We start from the raw sequence: 18871 nt of genomic DNA on the forward strand, positions 1-18871 counted from the left end.
TGCTGCTGCAATAACTACAGATTCAACAGCAGCACCCACGTCAAATGAAGGGACTCTTGCATTAAGATTCAGATTAATCCGTAATTTCCTAAATGACTATTTGGACTCTACCACAACATTATACCAGGAACTGGCAGCAAATGTTACAACAGAGGTTAGCAGCCTATCTTTTGAAGTTATTCTTGGGAAAGAATATGTCAGTGGGTTTACTGTTTAAATAATTGAACAGAATTTCAAATATTTTATTTGTATTTTTTGTTTTGTTTATCTCTCTCAGGTAAATCGTGGTTACAGAATTATGTACCCTTTGACCTACCAAAGGTGTAGGATCCGTCAGTTCTCGTAAGTAAAAAATCACAATATAGTGAATAACCAGAAAATGATCATATTAATGATCAAATAAAACCTCTATCCTTATTCCCAACATTCTCAAGAAAGTAATGTTTTGGGAAAAAACCCCTGAAAAGTAAAACTAAACTTTGAAAATGTCTTTGTTAACAGGAGGGGCTCAGTGATTGTCAACATGACCCTCATCTTCAGGAACCAGACTGTGGTTCCCACTACGACCAGTGCAGAGAACGCACTGGAGGAAGCTCTGGCCAATGGCCATTCCATCCTCAATGCGGACACAACCTCCATCACTGCAAGTAAGTTGAATCTGTTATTCTGTTAGTTTTGTCAAGTATCAGAACTAGTTAACCAAAGTGCAGCACACAGAGTTGGGACACAGGTATAAAATAATATAGATATTTAATAAGGAACAAAACAGGGGAAGGCAGTCCAGAGATTGGCAGATATTCCGATAGAGGGTTTTCAGGCGGAGGTCGAAACACGATAAGGCAGTCCGAAGAAAAGCAGATAATCCGGCAGGGGTTAGGCAAAAACACAGTTCAGAAAAAGACACAGAGTCAAAAACCAGGAAAGACAACAGGCGTGGAGTTGCTGGGACGTATAGGGGTAAGCACTATAATGAACTGGCAGGGAATGAATGGAAAACCGGAGTATAAATCACAGAAGAGTGATGAGGAGATGAGCTGCAGGTGTGTAGACGATTACGCTACTATCGGCAGCCACGCCCACACCAAACACCCAGGCTGGGAAGAGGGAGAGAGACTGACACTGGCTAGGTGGAAGTGGAGGGCGTGACAACTTTATTACTGTTACTGATGTAGTTATGGTATTATCACCATTACGACAAAAACTATGGAAGCTGTGTCCAGTCCTTGCCTTCAGTCCTTAATGGAATAATCCAATATCAACCACAATTAATCTCTTTTTCCCTGTTAAGGTGAATCGTTGATCTCAACAGCTGCAGCCACGACAAAACCTACAGTTGCAACAACAACAGCCACCACAGCATCAGGAGCCCAGACAACAACAACCACAGCCTCTGCAACAACCACAACAGCTTCTCCAACAACAACAACAGCCTCTCCAACAACCACAACAGCTTCTCCAACAACAACCACAGCTGCCATCACAACAACAACAGTAGTGCCCACAACCACAACAGCTTCTCCAACAACAACCACAGCCTCTCCAACAACCACAAAAGCTTCTCCAACAACAACCACAGCTGCCATCACAACAACAACAGTAGTGCCCACAACCACAACAGCTTCTCCAACAACAACCACATCTTCCCCAACAACCACAACAGCTTCTCCAACAACAACCACAACCTCTCCAACAACCACAACAGCTTCTCCAACAACAACCACAGCTTCTCCAACAACCTCAACAGCTTCTCCAAAGACCACAACAGCTTCTCCAACAACAACCACAGCCTCTGCAACAACCACAACAGCTTCTCCAACAACAACCACAGCTTCTCCAACCACAACAACAGCCTCTCCAACAACCACAACTGCGTCTACAACAACCACAACAGCTTCTCCAACAACAACCACAGCTGCCATCACAACAACAGTAGTGTCCACAACCACAACAGCTTCTTCAACAACAACCACAGCTTCTCCAACAACAACCACAGTATCCCCAACAACAACCACAGCCGCTTCAACAACCACAACAGCTTCTCCAACAACAAACACAGCTTCTACAACAACAACCACAGCATCCCCAACAACAACCACAGCTTCCCCAACAACAACCACAACCTCTCCAACAACCACAACAGCTTCTCCAACAACAACCACAACCTCTCCAACAACCACAACAGCTTCTCCAACAACAACCACAGCTTCTCCAACAACCTCAACAGCTTCTCCAACAACCACAACAGCTTTTCCAACAACAACCACAGCATCTGCAACAACCACAACAGCTTCTCCAACAACAACCACAGCCTCTCCAACCACAGCCTCTCCAACAACAACAACAGTAGTGCCCACAACCACATCTTCCCCAACAACCACAACAGCTTCTCCAACAACAACCACATCCTCTCCAACAACAACCACAGTATCCCCAACAGCAACCACAGCTTCTCCAACAACAACCGCAGCCTCTCCCACAACCACAACAGCTTCTCCAACAACAACCACTGCTTCTCCAACAACAACAGCTTCTCCAACAACAACCACAGCCTCTCCAACAACCACAACAGCTTCTCCAACAACAACCACAGGCTCTCCAACAACAACAACAGTTTCTCCAACAACAACAACAGCTTCTCCAACAACAACAACAGTGCCCACTACAACCACAATTTCTCCAACAACTACAACAACTTCTGCAACAACCACAACAGCTTCTACAACAACCACAACAGTTTCTCCAACAACAACAACAACAACAACAGCAGTGCCCACTGCAACAACAGCTTCTCCAACAACAACCACAACCTCTCCAACAACCACAACAGCTTCTCCAACAACAACCACAGCTTCTCCAACAACCTCAACAGCTTCTCCAACAACCACAACAGCTTCTCCAACAACAACCACAGCCTCTGCAACAACCACAACAGCTTCTCCAACAACAACCACAGCTTCTCCAACCACAACAACAGCCTCTCCAACAACCACAACTGCGTCTACATCAACCACAACAGCTTCTCCAACAACAACCACAACTGCCATCACAACAACAGTAGTGTCCACAACCACAACAGCTTCTTCAACAACAACCACAGCTTCTCCAACAACAACCACAGTATCCCCAACAACAACCACAGCCGCTTCAACAACCACAACAGCTTCTCCAACAACAACCACAGCTTCCCCAACAACAACCACAACCTCTCCAACAACCACAACAGCTTCTCCAACAACAACTACAGCTTCTCCAACAACCTCAACAGCATCTCCAACAACCACAACAGCTTCTCCAACAACAACCACAGCCTCTCCAACCACAGCCTCTCCAACAACAACCACAGTATCCCCAACAACAACCACAGCTACTCCAACAACAACCACAGCTACTCCAACAACAACCACAGCCTCTCCCACAACCACAACAGCTTCTCCAACAACAAGCACTGCTTCTCCAACAACAACAACAGCTTCTCCAACAACAACCACAGCTTCCCCAACAACAACCACAGTATCCCCAACAACAACCACATCTTCTCCAATAACAACCACAGCCTCTCCAACAACTACAACAGCAACTCCAACAACCACAACAGCTTCTCCAACAACAACCACAGCATCTCCAACAACCACAACAACTTCTCCAACAACAACCACAGCATCTCCAACAACCACAGCCTCTCCAACAACAACCACAGCTTCTCCAACAACAACCCCATCATCTCTAACAACAACCATAGCCTCTGCAACAACCACAACAGCTTCTCCAACAACCACAACAGTTTCTCCAACAACTATAACAGCCTCTCCAATAACAACCATGGCTGCTATCACAATGACAGCTTCTCCAACAACAACAACCACGGCATCTCCATCAACAACCACAGCCTCTGCAACAACCACAACAGCTTCTTCAATAACAACCACAGCCTCTGCAACAACCACAGCCTCTCCAACAACAACAACCACAGGATCTCCAACAACAACCACAGCATCTCCAACAACAACCACAGCCTCTGCAACAACCACAACAGCTTCTCCAATAACAACCACAGCCTCTGCAACAACCACAGCCTCTCCAACAACCACAACATCTTCTTCAATAACCACAACAGCCTCTCCAACAACTATAACAGCATCCCCAACAACAACTACAGCCTCTCCAACAACAACCTCAGCTTCTCCAACAACCACAACAGCATCTCCAACAACAACAACCACAGCTGCCATCACAATAACAACAGCAGTGCCCACTACAACCACAGCTTCTCCAACAACAACCACAGCTTCTCCAACAACCACAGCTTCTCCAACAACCACAACAGCCTCTCCAACAACCACAACAGCTTCTCCAACAACAACCACAGCCTCTCTTGCTTCAACAACAACAGCTTCTGCCTCAACTACCACAGCTGCTGTTGGTACTACTACAGCTGCTGCTGCAATAACTACAGCTGCTGCAACAACTACAGCTGCCCCAACTACTACAGCTGCTGCTGCTGCAATAACTACAGATTCAACAGCAGCACCCACGTCAAATGAAGGGACTCTTGCATTAAGATTCAGATTAATCCGTAATTTCCTAAATGACTATTTGGACTCTACCACGACATTATACCAGGAACTGGCAGCAAATGTTACAACAGAGGTTAGCAGCCCATCTTTTGAAGTTATTCTTGAGAAAGAATATGTCAGTGGGTTTACTGTTTAAATAATTGATCAGAATTTCAAAAATTTTATTTGTATTTTTTGTTTTGTTTATCTCTTTCAGGTAAATCGTGGTTACAGAATTATGTACCCTTTGACCTACCAAAGGTGTAGGATCCGTCAGTTCTCGTAAGTAAAAATCACAATATAGTGACTAACCAGAAAATGATCATATTAATGATAAAATAAAACGTCTATCCTTATTCCCAACATTCTCAAGAAAGTAATGTTTGGGAAAAAACCCCTGAAAAGTAAAACTAAACTTTGAAAATGTCTTTGTTAACAGGAGGGGCTCAGTGATTGTCAACATGACCCTCATCTTCAGGAACCAGACTGTGGTTCCCACTACGACCAGTGCAGAGAACGCACTGGAGGAAGCTCTGGCCAATGGCCATTCCTTCCTCAATGCGGACACAACCTCCATCACTGCAAGTAAGTTGAATCTGTTATTCTGTTAGTTTTGTCAAGTATCAGAACTAGTGAACCAAAGTTGGGACACACGTATAAAACAATATAGATATTTAATAAGGAACAAAACAGGGAAAGGGTAACGGGGTGACTGGGTAGGTAGATGGGCAGAGCAGACAGGGCAGGAGGGCTGGGCAGGCAGGCGAGTAGATCAGGCAGTAGTCGGTACACGAGAAGGAAGTCCAGAGATTGGCAGATATTCCGATAGAGGGTTTTCAGGCGGAGGTCGAAACACGATTAGGCAGTCCGAAGAAAAGCAGATAATCCGGCAGGGGTTAGGCAAAAACACAGTTCAGAAAAAGACACAGAGTCAAAAACCAGTAAAGACGACAGGCGTGGAGTTGCTGGGACGTATAGGGGTAAGCACTATAATGAACTGGCAGGGAATGAATGGAAAACCGGAGTATAAATCACAGAAGAGTGATGAGGAGACGAGCCGCAGGTGTGTAGACGATGACGCTACTATCGGCAGCCACGCCCACACCAAACACCCAGGCTGGCAAGAGGGAGAGAGACTGACACTGGCTAGGTGGAAGTGGAGGGCGTGACAACTTTATTACTGTTACTGATGTAGTTATGGTATTATCACTATTACGACCAAAACTATGGAAGCTGTATAATCCAATATCAACCACAACTACTCTCTTTTTCCCTGTTAAGGTGAATCGTTGATCTCAACAGCTGCAGCCACTACAAAACCTACAGTTGCAACAACAGCCACCACAGCATCAGGAGCCCAGACAACAACAACCACAGCCTCTGCAACAACCACAACAGCTTCTCCAACAACAACCACAGCTTCTCCAACCACAACAACAGCCTCTCCAACAACCACAACAGCTTCTCCAACGACAACCACAGCTGCCATCACAACAACAACAGTAGTGCCCACAACCACAACAGCTTCTCCAACAACAACCACAGTATCCCCAACAACAACCACATCTTCTCCAACAACAACCACAGCCTCTACAACAACCACAACAGCAACTGCAACAACCACAACAGCTTCTCCAACAACCACAACAGCTTCTCCAACAACAACCACAGCATCTCCAACAACAACCACAGCATCCCCAACAACAACCCCATCATCTCCAACAACAACCCCATCATCTCCAACAACAACCACAGCATCGCCAACAACAACCACAACAGCTTCTCCAACAACAACCACAGCTTCTACAACAACAACCACAGCCTCTCCAACAACCACAACAGCTTCTCCAACAACAACCACAACCTCTCCAACAACCACAACGGCTTCTCCAATAACAACCACAGCTTCTCCAACAACCTCAACAGCTTCTCCAACAACCACAACAGCTTCTCCAACAACAACCACAGCATCTGCAACAACCACAACAGCTTCTCCAACAACAACCACAGCCTCTCCAACCACAGCCTCTCCAACAACAACAACAGTAGTGCCCACAACCACAACAGCTTCTCCAACAACAACCACATCTTCTCCAACAACAACCACAGTATCCCCAACAACAACCACAGCTTCTCCAACAACAACCACAGCCTCTCCCACAACCACAACAGCTTCTCCAACAACAACAACAGCTGCCATGACAACAACAGTAGTGCCCACAACCACAACAGCTTCTCCAACAACAACCACATCTTCTCCAACAACAACCACAGTATCCCCAACAACAACCACAGCTTCTCCAACAACAACCACAGCCTCTCCCACAACCACAACAGCTTCTCCAACAACAACCACAGCTTCTCCAACAACAACCACAGTATCCCCAACAACAACCACATCTTCTCCAACAACAACCACAGCCTCTACCACAACCACAATAGCAACTCCAACAACCACAACAGCTTCTCCAACAACCACAACAGCTTCTTCAACAACAACCACAGCTTCTCCAACAACAACCACAGCATCTCCAACAACAACCCCATCATCTCCAACAACAACCACAGCATCACCAACAACAACCACAGCCGCTTCAACAACCACAACAGCTTCTCCAACAACAACCACAGCTTCTACAACAACAACCACAACCTCTCCAACAACCACAACAGCTTCTGCAACAACAACCACAGCTTCTCCAACAACCTCAACAGCTTCTCCAACAACCACAACAGCTTCTCCAACAACAACCACAGCCTCTCCAACCACAGCCTCTCCAACAACAACATCTTCCCCAACAACCACAATAGCTTCTCCAACAACAACCACATCTTCTCCAACAACCACAGTATCCCCAACAACAACCACAGCTTCTCCAACAACAACCACAGCCTCTCCCACAACCACAACAGCTTCTCCAACAACAACCACTGCTTCTCCAACAACAACAACAGCTTCTCCAACAACAACCACAGCTTCTCCAACAACAACCACAGTATCCCCAACAACAACCACATCTTCTCCAATAACAACCACAGCCTCTCCAACAACTACAACAGCAACTCCAACAACCACATCTTCTCCAACAACAACCACAGCCTCTCCAACCACAACAACAGCTTCTCCAACAACAACCACAGCATCTCCAACAACAACCCCATCATCTCCAACAACAACCACAGCCGCTTCAACAACCACAACAGCTTCTCCAACAACAACCACAGCTTCCCCAACAACAACCACAACCTCTCTAACAACCACAACAGCTTCTGCAACAACAACCACAACCTCTCCAACAACCACAACAGCTTCTCCAACAACAACCACAGCTTCTCCAACAACCACAACAGCTTCTCCAACAACAACCACAGCCTCTGCAACAACCACAACAACTTCTCCAACAACAACCACAGCTTCTCCAACCACAACAACAGCCTCTCCAACAACCACAACTGCGTCTCCAACAACCACAACAGCCTCTCCAACAACAACCACAGCTGCTGTCACAACCACAGCTTCTCCAACAACCACAACAGTTTCTCCAACAACCATAGCAGCCTCTCCAATAACAACCATGGCTGCTATCACAATGACAGCTTCTCCAACAACAACAACCACGGCATCTCCAACAACAACCACAGCATCTCTATCAACAACCACAGCCTCTGCAACAACCACAACAGCTTCTTCAATAACAACCATAGCCTCTGCAACAACCACAGCCTCTCCAACAACAACAACCACAGGATCTCCAACAACAACCACAGCATCTCCAACAACAACCACAGCCTCTGCAACAACCACAACAGCTTCTCCAATAACAACCACAGCCTCTGCAACAACCACAGCCTCTCCAACAACCACAACAGCATCTCCAACAACATCTTCTTCAATAACCACAACAGCCTCTCCAACAACTATAACAGCATCCCCAACAACAACTACAGCCTCTCCAACAACAACCTCAGCTTCTCCAACAACCACAACAGCATCTCCAACAAGAACAACCACAGCTGCCATCACAATAACAACAGCAGTGCCCACTACAACCACAGCTTCTCCAACAACAACCACAGCTTCTCCAACAACCACAGCTTCTCCAACAACCACAACAGCCTCTCCAACAACCACAACAGCTTCTCCAACAACAACCACAGCCTCTCTTGCTTCAACAACAACAGCTTCTGCCTCAACTACCACAGCTGCTGCTAGTACTACTACAGCAGCTGTCTCAACAACTACAGCTGCTGCACTTACCACAGCTGCTGCAACAACTACAGCTGCCCCAACTACTACAGCTGCTGCTGCTGCAATAACTACAGATTCAACAGCAGCACCCACGTCAAATGAAGGGACTCTTGCATTAAGATTCAGATTAATCCGTAATTTCCTAAATGACTATTTGGACTCTACCACAACATTATACCAGGAACTGGCAGCAAATGTTACAACAGAGGTTAGCAGCCTATCTTTTGAAGTTATTCTTGGGAAAGAATATGTCAGTGGGTTTACTGTTTAAATAATTGAACAGAATTTCAAATATTTTATTTGTATTTTTTGTTTTGTTTATCTCTCTCAGGTAAATCGTGGTTACAGAATTATGTACCCTTTGACCTACCAAAGGTGTAGGATCCGTCAGTTCTCGTAAGTAAAAAATCACAATATAGTGAATAACCAGAAAATGATCATATTAATGATCAAATAAAACCTCTATCCTTATTCCCAACATTCTCAAGAAAGTAATGTTTTGGGAAAAAACCCCTGAAAAGTAAAACTAAACTTTGAAAATGTCTTTGTTAACAGGAGGGGCTCAGTGATTGTCAACATGACCCTCATCTTCAGGAACCAGACTGTGGTTCCCAATACGACCAGTGCAGAGAACGCACTGGAGGAAGCTCTGGCCAATGGCCATTCCTTCCTCAATGTGGACACAACCTCCATCACTGCAAGTAAGTTGAATCTGTTATTCAGTTTTGTCAAGTATCAGAACTAGTGAACCAAAGTTGGGACACAGGTATAAAATAATATAGATATTTAATAAGGAACAAAACAGGGAAAGGGTAACGGGGTGACTGGGTAGGTAGGTGGGCAGGGCAGGCAGAGCAGACAGGGCAGGAGGGCTGGGCAGGCAGGCGAGTAGATCAGGCAGTAGTCGGTACACGAGAAGGCAGTCCAGAGATTGGCAGATATTCCGATAGAGGGTTTTCAGGCGGAGGTCAAAACACGATTAGGCAGTCCGAAGAAAAGCAGATAATCCGGCAGGGGTTAGGTAAAAACACAGTTCAGAAAAAGACACAGAGTCAAAAACCAGTAAAGACGACAGGCGTGGAGTTCCTGGGACGTATAGGGGTAAGCACTATAATGAACTGGCAGGGAATGAATGGAAAACCGGAGTACAAATCGCAGAAGAGTGACGAGGAGACGAGCCGCAGGTGTGTAGACGATGACGCTACTATCGGCAGCCACGCCCACACCAAACACCCAGGCTGGCAAGAGGGAGAGAGACTGACACTGGCTAGGTGGAAGTGGAGGGCGTGACAACTTTATTACTGTTACTGATGTAGTTATGGTATTATCACTATTACGACCAAAACTATGGAAGCTGTATAATCCAATATCAACCACAACTACTCTCTTTTTCCCTGTTAAGGTGAATCGTTGATCTCAACAGCTGCAGCCACTACAAAACCTACAGTTGCAACAACAACAGCCACCACAGCATCAGGAGCCCAGACAACAACAACCACAGCCTCTGCAACAACCACAACAGCTTCTCCAACAACAACCACAGCTGCCATCACAACAACAACAGTAGTGCCCACAACCACAACAGCTTCTCCAACAACAACCACATCTTCCCCAACAACCACAACAGCTTCTCCAACAACAACAACAACCTCTCCAACAACCACAACAGCTTCTCCAACAATAACCACAGCTTCTCCAACAACCTCAACAGCTTCTCCAACAACCACAACAGCTTCTCCAACAACAACCACAGCCTCTGCAACAACCACAACAGCTTCTCCAACAACAACCACAGCTTCTCCAACCACAACAACAGCCTCTCCAACAACCACAACTGCGTCTACAACAACCACAACAGCTTCTCCAACAACAACCACAGTATCCCCAACAACAACCACATCTTCTCCAACAACAACCACAGCCTCTACAACAACCACAACAGCAACTGCAACAACCACAACAGCTTCTCCAACAACCACAACAGCTTCTCCAACAACAACCACAGCATCTCCAACAACAACCACAGCATCCCCAACAACAACCCCATCATCTCCAACAACCACAGCATCGCCAACAACAACCACAACAGCTTCTCCAACAACAACCACAGCTTCTACAACAACAACCACAGCCTCTCCAACAACCACAACAGCTTCTCCAACAACAACCACAACCTCTCCAACAACCACAACGGCTTCTCCAACAACAACCACAGCTTCTCCAACAACCTCAACAGCTTCTCCAACATCCACAACAGCTTCTCCAACAACAACCACAGCATCTGCAACAACCACAACAGCTTCTCCAACAACAACCACAGCCTCTCCAACCACAGCCTCTCCAACAACAACAACAGTAGTGCCCACAACCACAACAGCTTCTCCACCAACAACCACATCTTCTCCAACAACAACCACAGCCTCTACCACAACCACAACAGCAACTCCAACAACCACAACAGCTTCTCCAACAACCACAACAGCTTCTCCAACAACTACCACAGCTTCTCCAACAACAACCACAGCATCTCCAACAACAACCCCATCATCTCCAACAACAACCACAGCATCACCAACAACAACCACAGCCGCTTCAACAACCACAACAGCTTCTCCAACAACAACCACAGCTTCTACAACAACAACCACAGCATCCCCAACAACAACCACAGCTTCCCCAACAACAACCACAACCTCTCCAACAACCACAACAGCTTCTCCAACAACAACCACAACCTCTCCAACAACCACAACAGCTTCTGCAACAACAACCACAGCTTCTCCAACAACCTCAACAGCTTCTCCAACAACCACAACAGCTTCTCCAACAACAACCACAGCCTCTCCAACAACAACAACATCTTCCCCAACAACAACAGCTTCTCCAACAACAACCACATCTTCCCCAACAACTACAATAGCTTCTCCAACAACAACCACATCTTCCCCAACAACCACAATAGCTTCTCCAACAACAACCACATCTTCTCCAACAACAACCACAGCTTCTCCAACAACAACCATAGCCTCTCCCACAACCACAACAGCTTCTCCAACAACAACAACAGCTTCTCCAACAACAACCACAGCTTCTCCAACAACAACCACAGTATCCCCATCAACAACCACATCTTCTACAATAACAACCACAGCCTCTCCAACAACTACAACAGCAACTCCAACAACCACAACATCTTCTCCAACAACAACCACAGCATCTCCAACAACCACAGCCTCTCCAACAACAACCACAGCCTCTCCAACCACAACAACAGCTTCTCCAACAACAACCACAGCATCTCCAACAACAACCCCATCATCTCCAACAACAACCACAGCCGCTTCAACAACCACAACAGCTTCTCCAACAACAACCACAGCTTCCCCAACAACAACCACAACCTCTCTAACAACCACAACAGCTTCTGCAACAACAACCACAACCTCTCCAACAACCACAACAGCTTCTCCAACAACAACAACAGCCTCTCCAACAACCACAACTGCGTCTCCAACAACCACAACAGCCTCTCCAACAACAACCACAGCTGCTGTCACAACCACAGCTTCTCCAACAACCACAACAGTTTCTCCAACAACCATAGCAGCCTCTCCAATAACAACCATGGCTGCTATCACAATGACAGCTTCTCCAACAACAACAACCACGGCATCTCCAACAACAACCACAGCATCTCTATCAACAACCACAGCCTCTGCAACAACCACAACAGCTTCTTCAATAACAACCACAGCCTCTGCAACAACCACAGCCTCTCCAACAACAACAACCACAGGATCTCCAACAACAACCACAGCATCTCCAACAACAACCACAGCCTCTGCAACAACCACAACAGCTTCTCCAATAACAACCACAGCCTCTGCAACAACCACAGCCTCTCCAACAACCACAACAGCATCTCCAACAACAACATCTTCTTCAATAACCACAACAGCCTCTCCAACAACTATAACAGCATCCCCAACAACAACTACAGCCTCTCCAACAACAACCTCAGCTTCTCCAACAACCACAACAGCTTCTCCAATAACAACCACAGCCTCTGCAACAACCACAGCCTCTCCAACAACCATAACAGCATCTCCAACAACAACATCTTCTTCAATAACCACAACAGCCTCTCCAACAACTATAACAGCATCCCCAACAACAACCTCAGCTTCTCCAACAACCACAACAGCATCTCCAACAACAACAACCACAGCTGCCATCACAATAACAACAGCAGTGCCCACTACAACCACAGCTTCTCCAACAACAACCACAGCTTCTCCAACAACCACAGCTTCTCCAACAACCACAACAGCCTCTCCAACAACCACAACAGCTTCTCCAACAACAACCACAGCCTCTCTTGCTTCAACAACAACAGCTTCTGCCTCAACTACCACAGCTGCTGCTAGTACTACTACAGCAGCTGTCTCAACAACTACAGCTGCTGCACTTACCACAGCTGCTGCAACAACTACAGCTGCCTCAATTACTACAGCTGCTGCTGCTGCAATAACTACAGATTCAACAGCAGCACCCACGTCAGATGAAGGGACTATTGCATTAAGATTCAGATTAATCCGTAATTTCCTAAATGACTATTTGGACTCTACCACAACATTATACCAGGAACTGGCAGCAAATGTTACAACAGAGGTTAGCAGCCTATCTTTTGAAGTTATTCTTGGGAAAGAATATGTCAGTGGGTTTACTGTTTAAATAATTGAACAGAATTTCAAATATTTTATTTGTATTTTTTGTTTTGTTTATCTCTCTCAGGTAAATCGTGGTTACAGAATTATGTACCCTTTGACCTACCAAAGGTGTAGGATCCGTCAGTTCTCGTAAGTAAAAAATCACAATATAGTGAATAACCAGAAAATGATCATATTAATGATCAAATAAAACCTCTATCCTTATTCCCAACATTCTCAAGAAAGTAATGTTTTGGGAAAAAACCCCTGAAAAGTAAAACTAAACTTTGAAAATGTCTTTGTTAACAGGAGGGGCTCAGTGATTGTCAACATGACCCTCATCTTCAGGAACCAGACTGTGGTTCCCAATACGACCAGTGCAGAGAACGCACTGGAGGAAGCTCTGGCCAATGGCCATTCCTTCCTCAATGTGGACACAACCTCCATCACTGCAAGTAAGTTGAATCTGTTATTCAGTTTTGTCAAGTATCAGAACTAGTGAACCAAAGTTGGGACACAGGTATAAAATAATATAGATATTTAATAAGGAACAAAACAGGGAAAGGGTAACGGGGTGACTGGGTAGGTAGGTGGGCAGGGCAGGCAGAGCAGACAGGGCAGGAGGGCTGGGCAGGCAGGCGAGTAGATCAGGCAGTAGTCGGTACACGAGAAGGCAGTCCAGAGATTGGCAGATATTCCGATAGAGGGTTTTCAGGCGGAGGTCGAAACACGATAAGGCAGTCCGAAGAAAAGCAGATAATCCGGCAGGGGTTAGGCAAAAACACAGTTCAGAAAAAGACACAGAGTCAAAAACCAGGAAAGACAACAGGCGTGGAGTTGCTGGGACGTATAGGGGTAAGCACTATAATGAACTGGCAGGGAATGAATGGAAAACCGGAGTATAAATCACAGAAGAGTGATGAGGAGACGAGCCGCAGGTGTGTAGACGATGACGCTACTATCGGCAGCCACGCCCACACCAAACACCCAGGCTGGCAAGAGGGAGAGAGACTGACACTGGCTAGGTGGAAGTGGAGGGCGTGACAACTTTATTACTGTTACTGATGTAGTTATGGTATTATCACCATTACGACAAAAACTATGGAAGCTGTGTCCAGTCCTTGCTTTCAGTCTTTAATGGAATAGTCCAATATCAACCACAACTACTCTCTTTTTCCCTGTTCAGGTGAATCGTTGATCTCAACAGCTGCAGCCACTACAAAACCTACAGTTGCAACAACAACAACAACAACAACAACAACAACAGCCACCACAGCATCAGGAGCCCAGACTTTGACAGTCACCATGGGGACTGCAGTGTGTCTACCCATGCTCTTCACCGTCCTCACAGGGCTGTTCAGCTGGATATAACCCCTAGTGCCCAGCCACATATATATATATATATATATATATATATATATATATATATATATATATACACACTCTCACAAGCACTTTATTAGCGACACTACACGAATACTTGGTAGGGCCTCCCTTTGCTCTCAAAACAGCCTTAATTCTTTGTGGCATTGATTTTACAAGATGTTGGAAACATTCCTTTGAGATTCTGGTCCATGATGACATGATTGTATCACGCAATTCCTGCAGATTTTTCAAGCTGTGAATCTCCCGTTCTACCACATCCCAAAGGTGTTCTATCGATGATTGATCGGTATTAACGGGTCCAAAGTGTGCCAAGAAAACATTCCCCACACCATTACACCGCCTCCACCAAGAGTAGGTGTACAGGTGTTCCTAATAAAGTGTTCCGTGTTACTGAAAATATATTTTTTCTAATAGATAATATAACATTATGGGAAGAAAACAACCTCTTTAGACAGGCATTCCTGGAGACCTCTCTTTTGTTTTCAGTGTCTTGTTTGTATTTGTGTTACTCAATGCACTCAACTGTATGCGCTTTGATATTGTACAAATGAAATGCGCGTTACAAATAACATTTGTTATTTATTTGTATTATTATTATTATTATTATTATAATTTTGCATTATTTAAAAAAAAACACTGAGAAAGCTCAAATGTCACGTATGTGTTTACATGCTCTTCTACTGCAATTAATATATGGGACAAATTGCAATACTATATGCTCAAAAGTACTTGGAATAAGAATAACAATAAGTGCTATATATATATATGAGGTGTATATATACATATTAATATTTAATATCAATAAATTATTTACAAAGGCAAATTCTGAAATATCTGGGCTTATTCTTGTCTTTGTTGTGAATACATGACATTTATTGAGATGTAGTCTTTATTTCAAATCATGATTCAGAAACCGTTGATTGAAATTGGTATGTTTGTAAATGGTTATGATTGATGATACCAGGGCCGGTGTCTAGGATCAGGTCTGTAATCTGATTCATGATGATCTAAAAGGCTAAACTGATTCTAAATCAGCACTCCAATCAGATATGATATACTGAGCCATGCGCAAGTTATGGGACATTGAACCATTTTGTCTTCTTTTGGCTTGACACTGAACAGAAAGTTTGGGTTTGAAATCAAACAATTACTCTGAGGTTTAAGTAGAGATTCTCAGCTTTCATTTGATGGTATTTATGTCCATCTATACACTGGTTTCACCATTCAGAAATTACAACACTATTCATCTGTCTACCTGTCCGCCTGTCAACCTGCCTGTCCTGCCTGCTTAGTCTACCTGCCCTACCTGTCTGCCTGTCTGCCCTACCCCGTTTGCCATTCCCTGCTTGTTCCATTCCCTGCCTGTCCCTTATTAAATACCTTCCTATTTTATATTTGTGTCCTGACTCTGTATCCGCGCTCGGGTTCATTAGATCTGACCATAACAGACAGAGTCTTTGAGACCAAAGTTTCCCTTGTTGATGGGGTCCACTAGAACTATGGTCAAAGCATCAGTGGAGGGTGTGGTGCCATTACCGGTCAAACCAAAGAGAATATGTCAACACGGACAGACTGACAGAAAGCTAGCAGATAGACAGCTAGCAAACACACAGACAGACAGACAGACAGACAGACAGACAGGCAGGCAGGCAGGCAGGCAGGCAGGCAGGCAGGCAGGCAGGCAGACAGACAGACAGACAGACAGATAGACATGCAGACAGATAGACAGAGGGAGAGATAGACAAGCAGGTAGGCAGGTAGGCAGACAGACAGGCACACAAGCAGACAGCTAAACAACAAAACAGAGGAGAAGATAGGGCATCAAAGGCCTGTAATTCGAGCCTAAAAGAATATAACAATATTCGGAACAAAATCATCCCTGATTGCAGCTTGTTCTTCAAAACGTAGATTCATCAAAGTATCTTCCTGCTTATAGAGAACAACATTGACATAACTATTATCAGACAGGACTGCCATGATTGACTCACCAGGACCCCCCCCCCCCCCCCCCCCCCGTGGAGAGAAAGGGAGATAACACTTGGGCTCCTCCTCAGATTTCTACACCAAGCACATCCCAAAATGCCCACTTGAGCTGAAACTGAACCTGCACGCACACATGATTGTGATGTCCATCTCACTCCACACCCAGGTATTTTATGCCACTTAGTACAAAAAAGAAATGAAGCACAACACAAAAGCTCAAAATAACAAGTCCTCACAGGTGTTTTATTCTTAAGTCAATGAGGTACAGTAAGAGGTGTGTTCAGGTATGTAAGATGCAGTACATACACACCTCTTACGTCATTGACGAGACAAAAAACGTTGGATACACCTTCAAGTTATAGTTAGCTTTTAGGGAGAGATACATTTGATTTGAATATTTAAATTATATTTGATGTTACTTAAATTATTATTGTCACCAATTATGTTGGATTCACTGAAGTACTGTAACTTACCTCACTATCTCCTCAATCTGTCCCAGGGTGTAATATATATATATATATATATATATATATATATATATATATATATATATATATATATATAAACAATTCTGTAAATAAAGTGTTACAAGATGCTTTTGGTACTATCTGAGTATAAAAGGAGATCGTTCTACCCCTTCCCCTACCCCAGCATCTTAGAATATCCCACCATTCAGCCACTGTGCAGAGTGCCAATGAAGAGCCATGTGGTGGTGGTGGTGATCGTAATGATAATGATAAGAATACATATATATATATTTGTTTTTTAATTTTTACAATGGACTTTTTGGAGCAACATAGAATCCTAAAAGTGAAAAGTTGAGCAAGACAGGTGACGATTGGACATCCAGTTGAACCAGTTCAAATGAGGACTGAATAATAGAATAGACAATATTATGATAACTCCACTGTTGTTGCTGCTTGGGTGGATCCTGTGATGCTGTGACTCTATACAATATTGGCATGCCAGGTATGTAAAATGTGACAACCTGCTACTATTCATGCCATCTCATTGCATTTGCCATTGTTGAACAAATCAATATGCATCATGAAAGCATCATTTGACTGTGCATAGTTCAGGGTGTGTGGACTGGGTGGAGATGGACACATAGTTGTGGACATTTATAAATAAAGGTGATGCCACTCACACTGGTCATTCAGGTGCATCCATTTGAAGAGTTCTCAAGGCTCAGGAAATATTGGATATACATTTATATTTTACATTTTAGTAATTTAGCAGATTCTTTTATCCAAAGTGACATACAATAAGTACATTTGTCGAAGGTAATCATCAACTTACTTGATCAGTCATCGTCAGAAAAACCTGGGATAACAACAAGTGCCATCAGCAGATATTATCGACATTAAAGATATTGCAGTCTTGTGAGCAGGTAAGTCTATCAAGAATCTGATTTTCTGCATTTAGTTAGAAACGCCTTTGAAATACCAACAAAAATAATTATGTATTAAAACTTGATATTGCGTATAAATTTGTATATTTCAAATTTTCTTTTATCCTATTTCATATCTATTTGTGACATTTGTCTGGCGATATCAAATGAGCAGGATGTTAAAGACTAGGTGCATAGCTGAGTAGGTTCAAGTTTTCAAGGTTCGAGGTTCGAGGTTTCTTTATTATTCGTTTTGCAGTCAGGGTTCACAAAGACAGAATACAAAAAGGACAACATCACGACAACATCAACACAATAAATGGCAGAGCTAGTCAGAGAAATGGCAATGGGAGCAATAAACAAAGTTCAACATTGCATGGCCAAATCATCTTTTGACTTGATTGGTTAAATTCAAGGTGATTTGGCTACAAATGTTGAACTTTGTCTACTGCTCCCATTTACACCAATTGTTTTCATGTTAGCTGTGGCTTAAGTTAGCTGAAGTTAGAAGTGGCTATTTAAACAACTAATGAACCATGGATTACAGATTCTCCTGTCCCATAGGTCAAGGTACCATCTGACGAAAAGATGTAAAAAAAGT

At 44.2% G+C, this 18871-nt stretch overlaps 2 protein-coding genes across 2 annotated transcripts; both read left to right on the plus strand.

The window, feature by feature from the left end:
• Positions 1 to 523: 523 nt before the first annotated feature.
• Positions 524 to 5970, plus strand: LOC310820980 (uncharacterized protein; the record flags this gene model as incomplete). The annotated part of the gene is made up of 6 exons (XM_083692823.1): positions 524 to 647; positions 920 to 1040; positions 1310 to 4647; positions 4771 to 4835; positions 4993 to 5138; positions 5835 to 5970. The coding sequence occupies 3 exons, from the start codon at positions 524 to 526 to the stop codon at positions 4539 to 4541; spliced, it is 3477 nt and encodes a 1158-aa protein (XP_083548949.1). The 3' UTR covers positions 4542 to 4647; positions 4771 to 4835; positions 4993 to 5138; positions 5835 to 5970.
• LOC310820981 (uncharacterized protein) lies at positions 5015 to 10341 on the plus strand (the record flags this gene model as incomplete). The annotated part of the gene is made up of 6 exons (XM_083692824.1): positions 5015 to 5138; positions 5532 to 5616; positions 5856 to 9010; positions 9134 to 9198; positions 9358 to 9503; positions 10205 to 10341. The coding sequence occupies 3 exons, from the start codon at positions 5015 to 5017 to the stop codon at positions 8764 to 8766; spliced, it is 3120 nt and encodes a 1039-aa protein (XP_083548950.1). The 3' UTR covers positions 8767 to 9010; positions 9134 to 9198; positions 9358 to 9503; positions 10205 to 10341.
• Between the last annotated feature and the right edge of the window lie 8530 nt (positions 10342 to 18871).

This window comes from Argentina silus (assembly GCF_951799395.1).
Source record: "Argentina silus genome assembly, chromosome: 21".
Lineage (NCBI taxonomy): Eukaryota > Metazoa > Chordata > Actinopteri > Argentiniformes > Argentinidae > Argentina > Argentina silus.